The sequence below is a fragment of the Thalassophryne amazonica genome, chromosome 3, assembly GCF_902500255.1.
Source record: "Thalassophryne amazonica chromosome 3, fThaAma1.1, whole genome shotgun sequence".
Lineage (NCBI taxonomy): Eukaryota > Metazoa > Chordata > Actinopteri > Batrachoidiformes > Batrachoididae > Thalassophryne > Thalassophryne amazonica.
This window is the reverse complement of record NC_047105.1, coordinates 53,784,169-53,796,306: the sequence shown is the minus strand read 5'-3', so window position 1 is coordinate 53,796,306 and position 12,138 is coordinate 53,784,169. Positions and strand designations below refer to the sequence as shown.

The 12,138-nt window shown below is 42.1% G+C and overlaps 1 protein-coding gene across 1 annotated transcript; it reads right to left on the bottom strand.

The window, feature by feature from the left end:
• Positions 1-2,729: 2,729 nt before the first annotated feature.
• Positions 2,730-9,696, bottom strand: LOC117507759 (hepatocyte growth factor-like protein). Its single transcript, XM_034167569.1, has 9 exons — positions 9,560-9,696; positions 9,322-9,458; positions 7,968-8,000; positions 7,754-7,868; positions 7,586-7,663; positions 7,365-7,511; positions 4,857-4,963; positions 4,541-4,680; positions 2,730-3,250 (listed from the first exon to the last, which is right to left on the bottom strand). The coding sequence occupies exons 1-9, from the start codon at positions 9,694-9,696 to the stop codon at positions 3,089-3,091; spliced, it is 1,056 nt and encodes a 351-aa protein (XP_034023460.1). The 3' UTR covers positions 2,730-3,088.
• Between the last annotated feature and the right edge of the window lie 2,442 nt (positions 9,697-12,138).

Here is a 12,138-nt window from a genome sequence, read left to right as displayed (position 1 = left end):
TTCACTCCAAGAAGGCCAGGCGTGCCTAGTAGGTGGCAGACAAGCTTCATTTAAATTCAACCACACCCGCTCCTAATTTCCATTATCCCGCCAGCATCTACTAACCATCCAACAGGTGGCAGTGTTAAGCAGTTAGTCAACAGGTCTTTTGGACGTTACATTAGGCCTCATAAAAAACTCAAAAACATTAATCATCCCCACCTGCATGCTGAAATCGGTCCACATAATTAAATTTTTATATATATATATATATATATATATATATATATATATATATATATATATATATATACGAGGTCTATTAGAAAAGTATCCGACCTTATTATTTTTTTCAAAAACCATATGGATTTGAATCACGTGTGATTACATCAGACATGCTTGAACCCTCGTGGGCATGCGAGAGTTTTTTCACGCCTGTCGGTTACGTCATTCGCCTGTGGGCAGTCTTTGAGTGAGGAGTCGTCCACCCGCTCGTCGATTTGTTTCATTGTTTAGGAATGGCTCAGAGACTGTTGCTTTGTTTGATAAAAATTTTTTCAAAACTGTAAGGCACAACTGAGTGGACACCATTCAATAAATTCAGCTGGTTTTCGGTAAAAATTTTAACGGCTGATGAGAGATTTTGGTCTGGTAGTGTCGCTTTAAGGACGGTCCACGGCGCCTGATGGCGATCTGCGCTTCGAGGCGGCAGCGTCTCGCCGTTTCAAGTTGAAAACGTCCACATTTCAGGCTCTGTTGACGCAGTAAGTCGTCAGAGAACAGAGAACTTTCAGAAGAAGTCGGCATGAGGAGTTTATTCGGACATTCCATTGTTAACGGTCATTTTGTAATGAAAGAACGTGCGGGCAGAGTCGCATGTCGGGCTGGACCCGACCGCGGGGGGTCGCGGCAGGAAAAACACCTCCGTTGGAAATCTTAACGGGCAAGTTGGAACATGCCCAAGCTGTTAAACAATTTCTCAGTTACTCACTTGTTGAAAGCCATTAAAAGCCGCCTGAATTCTACAAATGGTTTTCAACACGGAGGTGTTTTTCCTGTCGCGGCGCACACAGATTTGCCGAGTCGTCACGGAAACGACTCGGCGAATTAGCGCGTACGTCTTTCATTAAAAAAATGTCCTTAAACAGTGGAATGTCCGCATAAATTCCTCATGCCGGCCTCTTCTGAATCTTCTCTGTTCTCTCACGATGTCCTGGGTGAATTAAGCCTTAAATTAGGATGTTTTCAGCTCGAAACAGGCCGACGACAGCGCCTGGAAGCGCTGCAGGACGTCCCGCTCCGTGGGAAGTCCTTACACCGACAGAAACATCCCATAATCTCTCATCAGCCGTTAAACTTTTAACAGAAAACCATCTTAATTTCTCGAATAGTGTCCACTCGGATATTCCTCACAGGTCCAGAAAAATTTTTGATAAAGCAACGCGCGCCATCTCGAGCAGCGTGTGAAACAAAGGAATTCAGCCGAGAGGGCGGGACCACATCTCACTCAAGGCCTGCCCACAGGGAAATGACGTCACCGACACGCGTGAAAAAACTCACGCATGCGCACGAGGGTTCAAGCATGATTGGTGTAATCGCATGTCATTCAAATCCATATAGTTAAAAAAAAAAATAAAAGGGTCGGTTTATTATCTAAGAGACCTCGTATATTATTCTAAATCAAAATGTTTATTATTTTTGGCAAATTTCATCGATGGTGGTACAGCTAATGCCTGAACCAGCACATCTGCTAAGTGGTGAGTATGCTTTGGCCGAAGACAGTCGAAGTTCACTGAGTCGGGCCCGGAATTTGCCGTTTGTTGTCCTTGACAACCACACACTCAGTGGTTCTGTCTCACTCACACACAGTATGCATGTTTATCATGCTACTAGTGTGCAGCACACTGACTGTATTCAACACGGAAACAAGATTTATTTAAAAAATAGCTGATATTTTCAGTTCCTCACTTGGTATGCAGGTGCTGTATGTGTCGATTTTTAGGTTTGAAGTGACATTGTATGTACCTATTTCTAAGAAAAACAAAAAAACTCTGCTTTAAAAAAGTGCTTTACAATAATGCCTCACATTCACCCCGATGTCAGGGTGCTGCCATACAAGGTGCTCACTACACACCGGGAGCAATAGGGGATTAAAGACCTTGCCCAAGTCAGGTTGGGATTTGAACCAAGGATCTTCTGGTCTCAAGCCCAACGCCATAACCACTAGACCATCATCTCCCATAGTATGATAAACTAGTGTTTGTTTGTTTTATTGGGCCTTAGCAAAACAAAGCTACTTTGTGGATTAATGTGGTGCATCACACTTAAATTTTAATCCAATTATCACCATTAAGTGTTTTTTGCAAGTTGAAGACGTACAAGATGGTAAATTTTATTGTTTTAAGTTATGTTGAAAAAATGGAGAGGTGGTGAGTTCATTCATTTATCTTTCTAACTATTCACTCACTCACTAACTGCAGTCACAGGCTAGGAACAGCATGAAAAAGGCTTTGTATGGATTCAAATTGATGCAATGGCACAATATAAACATTTTTAGCTATTACAGTCACCAGGTGTCACACAGGCAGTTTTGTGACTCAAAAATTACAATAGATAGTCAAAAATTCCAGTAGATGAGTCAGCAGGTGTGTTTCAAAGAGCAAGCAAGAGTTCACACATGGACCCCTGCATGTATGTCACAGAAGTCCAAAACAAACCACTTGAACACTAAATTGTACTTATAGTTGTTGAGTTTCTACACTACATAGTCAGCGTTTGAGGGAGTTTAATACAAAACGTGATATATTCCACTGTAAATTGTAGCTGAAACATTTGAACAACATGAGCCCTTTAAATAACAAATTTTAATTAGAAATAACAAGTTGATGTATCTTCTCTGAACGTTTTACAGAAACAAAAGACAACCTGTGATACTGTATATCAATACATTTCCAAGTTATATGTGCATATTATGAAGAATAATACTTATGTGTTACTAACAGTTGCACTGTAAAAGGAACATATCAGAGGGGAAAACATGTACAGTTGCATGATAAGCTGGTAATAAGCAGATTTACTCAGTCCCCATTGGATTTCGTCACCTAGCTGTTTACGCCATTTCCATGACCTTCTTGATCCAGTCCACATAGTACGAAACACGGATGAAGATATTGGGCTGCCCTTGGTATCCGCAGCGCCTCATTGGAATGATGACACCCTCCAGCACCCAGCAGTCGCTGTACTGACACGCCAATGGTCCGCCATAGTCTTTCTGCAGACACACCACAACAACACTGTGGAATTACTGCTTTTATCTGTCCAGTTCTAAACAAGCAGCAACTTCCAGTGCTGAGAAATGAAGCCAAAGCAGAAGTAAAAAACAAAGTTGCAGTTCCTTGATTGACTGTTTGAGGTTGACTCCAAAAGCAAATCACTCCCTAGTGATCCCTATAATAAAATCACCACCTTTCGAGGAAAAATAAACATGTTTACAGTCTGCTACATGAAATGGTTTTGGTGACCATGGCTAGGTTCCCCCTTCATGACAGCTGTACAGGGATGATTTTTTTTTTCTTATTATTATTATTATCACTCATCAGTTTAAGGTATTTTACTCGTAAGCCATAAAGTTGTGACTAATCGTTGTGAATAATTGGGGGTCTAGTTGCTTTGAGTGACAGCTGTGTGCCATTGAGAGGAGTCTAGCCTCCAGGGACCCACTAGCAGAGAATGCTAACAGCTGTGGACTGACAGGTACTTGTCCTTTCTGAGCATTTTATTTCAAATATTTGAGCTAATATGGCTTGCTGAGTGATTAATTGTAATTTCAATTTCAGTTTATTTTTCAATTTATTTTCATTTATATAGTGCCAAATCACAAAGTTTCCTGAAGGCGCTTCACACAAGTAAGGTCTAACCTTACCAACCTCTAGAGCAAGCACACAGGTGACAGTGGTAAAGAAAAACTCCCCCTGATGATTTGAGGAAGAAACCTCAAGCAGACCAGACTCAAAGGGGTGACCCTCTGCTTGGGCCATGCTACCAACACAATAAGCAATACAGGAAATTATACAGGAAATTTTGGGAGATTTTGGGAGTCTTTGTACTAATGGACCATCAGAAGTCGGTGCTCCAGTATTTCCATTGAGTGAAATTGCATCAACTCTGAGATGTGGATGCTCCACCTCTTTACCCATTTACAGGGGAGTCAGGCACTGCCAAGATGGCAACATCCAGAGCCACACTATTTGAGCTTTAAAACGGCTCTTCAGAAAACCTATGGGTAACATCACAGAGGGTTTGTCCGTTTTATAGTATATAGTCTATGCTTGGAAACATGTTGCAGTCGCATCATTTCCTGTCCACATATAATGTCCAACAGGGTACGGATTTTATTTTGTGAAAAGATATGAATCCTTGTCTTATATTGGGTACATTTTTTTGCAGGAAATGACACAAAATATTCAATAAATGGAGTTTTTTTTAGGCCATCTACAATACATAGGTGTGAGCGTATGGACAAAAAACTGATACACATGTACACCTTTGCACGGTGACCTACCTCACAGGCACCTACGCCACCATGAAAGGTGCCTGTGCACATTTCATTCTCACGGACACGATCACGGAAGTATTTGTTGCAGTCCTTATTAGTAATTACTGGTATGTGAGCCACTTGTAGGACAGTCTCATTTCCAGACCCTAGAAACACATTTAGGAAGGAAGAAAAGACAATATACATAAGTTAGCAGAAAATATGCGGCAAAGAAAACAGAGTAGGTGGACAGATGTTCAATGAGGCTGGAAACACCAACGGCATTCATGGCTCAATGGTGTGAACGTCTCTGTCTCTTAGATGCAATTATGGTCACACTTGCCTTTTGTCTCGCCCCATCCAGAAATCTCACAAATTGTTTCCTCTGGTACAGTGTGACGCTCAGGAGGAAGACAGATCTGAGAGACGCGCTCGTTAAACTGTGCAGCTCTGCAGAGGGAAGACAGTCATCCTCGATTCAGAGGATTCATATTCTTGAGCTACATGCTACAAGATAACTGAAATTACATTCTGAGGGGTAAGACTGTTCCACCAAGGGTGGAATTTAATTAGCGATAAATCAGGATTGATCATACAAAATTAGAATTCCAGATATTGTTACTTGTAAATTATGACCAGATTAAATTTCAGTTCATGAGTATTAACTGATGCTCTGACTTGTCATTATTTCATTTAAAGGCATTTTGAATTACTCACTGTTTAAGATTATTATAGATAACTTCAAGGTTTGAATATGCAATATATCTGAAAACGGATTTACCTTGAATTACTGTTCCTTTCACAATAACTTTTCCAATATGTTGCCATACTTTTTATCTGGTTTAATCCCGAATATGTTTTACTGCTTGTTATTGATTGTTATCCTGTATTTTAGAAATGAAATGCATTCTTCTTTTCATTATTGTTATTACTGTTCATTCTATTTGACTCAAAGAACGTCAGGATATTTGGAAATAGTTCTTATCCGTGAGACACCTGCAACTCTTATTTTATCTTAAGAATTTACTGCACTGTGCAAACATCTTAGACACCCTTGTGCTTCTTTAGGGCCCCTTCACACACAGTACAAATGTGGCCGAATGTGCATGAAGTGCACATGAAGCAGGAATTGTATGCAATACGCATAAAATCATAGTTGCTTCCAACGCCTTGTACACCTGTTGCTACAACTATTTGTGCACACCAGCGGCTGAAAGACAGAGTGTGCCCTGTGAGAGCCCATCGAACCCTCTCACGGCAGGTGTCGGCCAAATTCCAGGTGACACGCACGAACATCTAACACTGCTCGTTTGGACTTAGAATATATGTGGCCATTCACATTATTAGCACAAAAACAGTCAGCAGACAATCACTGCTGAGCTGGATGTGAAATTTGTCTAAGTTCCCCCATGACTGTGGAGTTGCCAAGTGCACATGTGGCATGCCAGAGTGTCGGCTCCTCCACAACACGTGTGCATGTGTTTTGCGTGCCCCTGCTCCCCCCCAACACATGTGTGAGTGTGGTTCGCGCCCCTCCCTCAGGCGAGGTGCCTCTCATCTGACCACAGAGTGACATCTTAGTCTGTGCGCTGACAGGACAGGGGGCGTGGCTGGCTGCCAACAGCTGCTGAGACATCTATGGTCCTGGACATCACAGCTACAGCACACGTCCCGTGTTTTGACGGACACGCGCATGCGTGTGGTTGCTGTCATCATGTGCAAATACATAAAAACATATATTGCTTTTGCGATGGGTTGGAGAAACGGACCTTCATGTGGACATGCAGCATGCGATCTGAATGTCATGTCTATCTGACAGGACACGTGTGTCAGGCTGTGAGGGCTGTGAGCGGCGCACCGCAGAACAAGCCAACAATGCGACAAATATGCCAGTTTCAGTCACATATCAGCAGAAATACGCCGTAACAAATGCCGTTTGGTCAATTATCACAGCGCTTTTTCTCTTTTTAAAAAAATACGTTTATCTGTTTGTTGATTTTAGCCATTTCATACTGTTATAAGACAGTGATTGTAGTGCAGTGGTAAAGTTTCCATCTGGTAATCGGAGCTTATAGGTTCAAATCCTGTGAGTGGTATTTATTTTTTAAAAGTTATTTTTTTGTTAAACCCCTGCTTTAAAGGTGCAAATCTACAATGAAAACACATCTTGGTTGTTTCAATTCAACTTCCTTATGGTGTTGTACAGAGGCACACTGCCCAAATATTTATGGACCTGACTAGCTATGCTCTCCCCTGCCACCAGTTTACAGTTTGATCTCTTTCAGGTTACATCTCTTGGACATTGGACATAGTCCACCTGTGTGCACCTTCACTACAGCCAATTCCATCCTTTTATCAAAATCTACCAACATCTGCCCTTTCACATTTCTCTCTTTAATAGCATATCTACCACTCATCATCACCCATGTTCCTTCACCAACATGCCCATTGAAATCCCAATCACCACTCTTTCTTCCTTAGGTATACTCTTTACCACCTCATCTAACGACTTCCAGAGATCTTGTTTCTCTTCCATCTTTCTTCTTTGCCCAACAGTAGAATACTGCCTGCTGTCAAACAACCATACTGGTGGTGGCTGTTTTTCACACTGGTCAGAAATGATCCAGCATAGAACATCTGATTTGTGAGCTGCATGTTTGAGTTGGCAAAGTTTATGCTGAATGTCCTTCATGACGTAACCCTCCTCATTTATCCGGGGCTGGCACTCAGAATGCACCTCCAGTGGCCGACATGTAAACTTGTATGATACTCAATTTTAAAAAAGCTTGTTGCGGTCAGAGTGGACACATCTGTGTGTGTGAGATATGTAAACACAGCAGATAATACTCACTGTTCTAGTTGTAGCATGACCAGCTGAGACTCAGAGGGCCCACAGACGATCTTGGTGAGTGGAATGGTTTGTACATCAGGCTCTCCTTCTTGGGGATCACGGTACACTGTCCCCAACATGGCCGAGTACCCGGGCAGGTCCACATAGCTTCAAATAGCAAATGCAAATATCAACACAGTATCAGTCTTTGAATTTAGCATCTAAAATGGATAAAAACTTACCAGGAGGAGAAGCACTGCTTGGTGCTGATCACCCATCTGGCGTTAACCAGGGATCCACCACAGAAATGATTTCCTCTTCTGCACACAACAGGTCAGAGATTACACAGACAACAATTTTGGGTTCATGTGTTTGTGACCAGTTTCAAACCCCACATATCTTAAACTAACCTGTCTCTGAGGCTCACTGTCCATGGCGCATTCCCAGGAATCCCACCAACAATACGAAGCCGTGAGCGCAGTATACGATCGTCTCTCTTCCCGCACTCATTAAACACAACTTTCTCTATGTTCACATAAAATCATACAAAACGTATACTTTTTAAAATATAAGAACCTTGCAGTCAGCATGGAATTGATGCTTTCTATTTAGAGAAAAACCCACCTACTGGTTCTGTCACAGCCACTCTCTCTCCAGCTGTTTGAAAACATCAAGAAACATGTGAATCATTAAACTGACACAACTTTACAGGGGTCATATGATAAAAAAAATCTCACATGAGCTAACTTTTACCCTTACGTATGGGTGCTGTTTCACATTAAAGATCAGCAAAATCCCACAGTTCTCTAACTGTGAATGCAGAAATTCTACAAGAAGCAAACATTAGGCCAGAAATTATGATTTTAGACTTTGGTTTCTAGAAGAAATTTTCCGGAAAAAAGACCGCCTTTTGACTTAAAGCATCAGGGCAGTACGGTGGATTAGTGGTTAGCACTGTTGCCTCACAGCAAGAAGGTCATGGGATTGATTCCCACCTGTGGCCTTTCTGTGTGGAGTTTGCATGTTCTCTCTGTGTTTGTGTGGGTTCTCGCCAGCTGCTCCGGCTTCCTCCCACATCCAAAGACGTGCAGGTTAGGTGGATTGGAATCTTTAAATTGTCCGTAGGTGTGCGTTCAGGTGTGAATATGTTTGTCTGTCTGTATGTGGCCCTGCGACAGACTGGCGTCCTGTCCCCAACCCCCCGCGACCCAATCTTGGATAACTGGTTGAAGATGAGTGTGTGTGTGTGTGTGTGTGTGTGTGTGTGTGTGTGTGTGTGTGTGTGTGCGTGCGTGTGTGCGTGCGTGCGTGCGTGTGTGCGTGTGTCATCGGTGTCTACAGCAAGGGATCATCATCCATGTTTCTGGAGGTCACATGGCCTGCATGTTTTCCATGTGCACCTGTTCCAGCCACAGCTGATTAGTCAAATCTGGCATTTCTGAGCTCTTGACTGGCCGAACAAACGTGACACCTGTTCATTAGTAGTTGGTGGAGAAGGGAGAGTTGGATAACATTCAGGGCAGGTGATCTCCAGAAGCAGGGTTTGTGATTTCTGGTATCAAGTCAAGTGAATTCTGGGAGCATGCACTGGTGCTGCACTTTGCCACATCCACCACACCATGGAACTGCCATAGGTCTTGGATGGAATCCATCCAGGCAGACAACTGGTCGATCCCCAGTTCTCTAAAATAACCATCTATCTGTTGCAGCCAGTGAAGCGTGGGCATCCCCGTCAGCATTCAGGGGCCTAGTGCTGATGCTCCCTCATAATCTTTCACCTTCATGATCACCTTCAACCTTTATTCTCCTGCAAAAGATATCAGCATCACAAAACACCTCTGTCCTCCGACATATGAGGTATTTATTGGCTACAAACTTTGATATCTGTTTTGAAAACTCCTGATGAATTGTATAAGCTTGATAAAGAGGTGTATAACATGGCCGTATGTATTTTAGAACAGATTAGAAAGCTCTGTACCACACTGTTTGATGGCACAGTAGTCAAACTCCGTCTTGGGGTCAGTGGTGTAGCACCAGGGTCCGTGCTGGTCTCCATCTGGGTTGCGACAGTAGTTCTCTGTCAGGTTGGCATTAGGATACGTTCCTGGGTTTATCCTGAAAAATCATACTTAGTTTTTGCAGATATAAAATGTCTGCAAAGGTCAAACAACATCAACTTGTTGGATAAATGAAACTTTCTATGCACATTGTCATACTTGGTGTGGTGAGGTGTGTTAACATTCCACTTCTGGCAGATGATGCCTTTACGGGTTTTGCGAACTGTGCCTCTGTAGTTTTTTCCATTCTCATGATAGCATCTGGGGGGGGGGGGGGGAGTACAGAAGAATTTCATTGGCATTAATGAATCATGATGCTGTGCTGAAATGATGTGTCATCGCTTAAGCTTTCAGGCGGTTGTTAACCCTCAGCTTTTTTGTTAATCCTCAGCAACACAGTGTCTTCTTGACAGTAATTTATTTTGTAAAATAAAGCCACAGCTGTACCTTCAGCTTCAATGTCATCTGCACAACGCTTGATCTGTAAGCACAGAGCCGTCCTCATCTCTGGCACCGAGGTGAAAGCACCAAGGAGCCTCGGACCCATCTGGGTTACGGCAGTAGTTCTCCTCCAAACCCCTGGATGCATTTAACACACATTCATGTTAGATTTGGCACCAATGAATAGGAGCTCTCAGCACAGACTGCTGTACTTTGAGGGTATTATATCCAAATCTGATGAATGCCACAGAAACTGCATCACATTTTGTGTGTTGTGCTGCATTTTTAGAGGACCAAAAGTTAATGGATGTTTGGCTACAGAGCTCTTCCATGACTAAGTGTGTTATTTCACCATTTCTTCTCCTACAAGCCAGTAAAAATATAGGTCTAGATTTTCATCTCCAGAATTAAATATCCCTTGGATATTTAAAGATAATCAATGATTAAGAAATTTAAAGAGTGTGGCACAGTACGGCAAATTTGGTCAGGGGTTGGTTATCCTCAAAAACTGAGTCCCCATGCATAAAATAGGCTTGTGAGGGAAGCTACAATGTTCAACATAAACTCTATCACCACATTAAAAGGAATCTTGACCAAGACGTAAGCCATGATCCAAATTTGACATTAAATAAAGGCTATCATTTAACCTGGTGATCACCTATAACCTTATTCTAGCATTTTTAATCACCATTTAGAATAAGGGCTTCCTCTTTGAAAGGGGAGCAATGTCAGATTTCTATCTGATGTCTCCAAATCTGTCATCAATTTCTTTGTTGATGACAGTGATGTTCTGAGGACCTTTAGAAGGGTGTCAATTTGGTCTTCCTTCTACAGTGATAAAAACCTGTAGGGTCCACAGCGTCTTATCTTTTGTATAATATACCATCTAGTTGCTTGTAGTATCATAAATACTTTAAAATGCTTTGATCCAAAATACTTTTGTTTTCTTGCTCGAAATGCCATAAGATATTGGTTGTGCAAGTACAACCAATATGCTGGTTTAAGAGGCATTCAACTTGTCAAACTTTAACTGAATCCTTAGGGAAGCTACCATTGGCTATGGTCAGAACGCACAAAATAGCCACTTCTATTGACTCTGCAATTCTGCAAAATTCTCTTGCATCTTCCAGCAGAATATGATTAGTTGTCTTGGCTACATCACCAGTGTTGGAGTACCAAATCCATCGTGCAGCTCTGGATACTGGAACCAGATGTCAGGTTCTGCCCCGGCCGGGGGTTCATGTCTGGGTTTATCCCCTTGTTCATGTTCAGGCTTCCTCTGAGATTGTACTGTTTTATATTTCATATGGTTATACTTTGGACATTTTTAGTCTCAGTTTGGTTCTATTTATTTCTTTTCTTTCTGTAATGCTTTGTCACTAGTTTCCTTCTGGGTTTATCAGTTATTCTTTGTTGGTGTAATCATTCTTTGTATTATTTGTATTCTGTAGTCTCTGGTTTTGTTTCTGTTCATCATTTATTTCCTGTTTAGTCATAGTTTGTGTTGCCATTTTATTATCATTTATTGTATTCACATTTATAACTTTAGCCATTGTCAGTTCTGTACTAGTTTTGGCTGTAGTCTTATTTCCTTGTTGTCCTCCTTTCGGCTTGTCACATTATTTCCTTGGTTGCCCCTTTATTTTGTTCACATTAATTATTGTTGGTCTTTGGGCACGTCACATCTGCACCGTTGGTTTTTTCTGTCACCTATTTCTCTTGCTTTGGTGTGCTTTGTTTTTTGTATCACTTCACCCTCTTGCACTTGCCTTTGTGTTCCCTGGTCACGCCCCTTCCAGAACCTTCCTCACACCTGTTCCTTATTCACGCCCTGATTACCCTCCCCATTATTTAAGCCCTCACAGTCCCACAGTTCCTTGCCAGTTGGATGATTATTTCACATTCCAGCCTCATGCCATAGTCCTGTTTTGCCTTGTTGTGTTTTTGACCTGCTTATGTTTTCTGATCTCCGCCTTCCGTATCCCTGAACTCTGCTCGTTTTTGACTCTCCCTCTGTCTCAGCCTTGTGAACTCCTTGAAGCTGTGTGTTTGAACTTTGCTAGTTTTTTGGACCTCGCCTCAGCTTGTTACCTGCCTGTTATCTCCACCCCACTGACTGTTATCCTGTGTACCAACCTTGTTGCTAGAACACCAGATAAAGCCTTTTATTCACTCCAAAGCTTTGTGTCTTTGATTCTGCATATGGCTCCTACAGCCTTCTGTGCTAAGCCACCTCGAATCACGCACCGGTACCCACCAACTAGTAGTCCCTGACATTTTGCAAAGTATTGAGCCAT

Excerpts from the sequence above, each read along its gene's own strand:
- LOC117507759 (XM_034167569.1), bottom strand. The coding sequence starts at position 9,696 with ATGAAATTCTTCTGTACTCCCCCCCCCCCCCCCAGATGCTATCATGAG. Across the intron at positions 7,512-7,585 it reads AAGCAGTGCTTCTCCTCCTG|CTATGTGGACCTGCCCGGGT; the intron begins GTAAGTTTTTAT and ends TGCTATTTGAAG. Across the intron at positions 3,251-4,540 it reads GTGGCGTAGGTGCCTGTGAG|AAAGACTATGGCGGACCATT; the intron begins GTAGGTCACCGT and ends GTGTGTCTGCAG.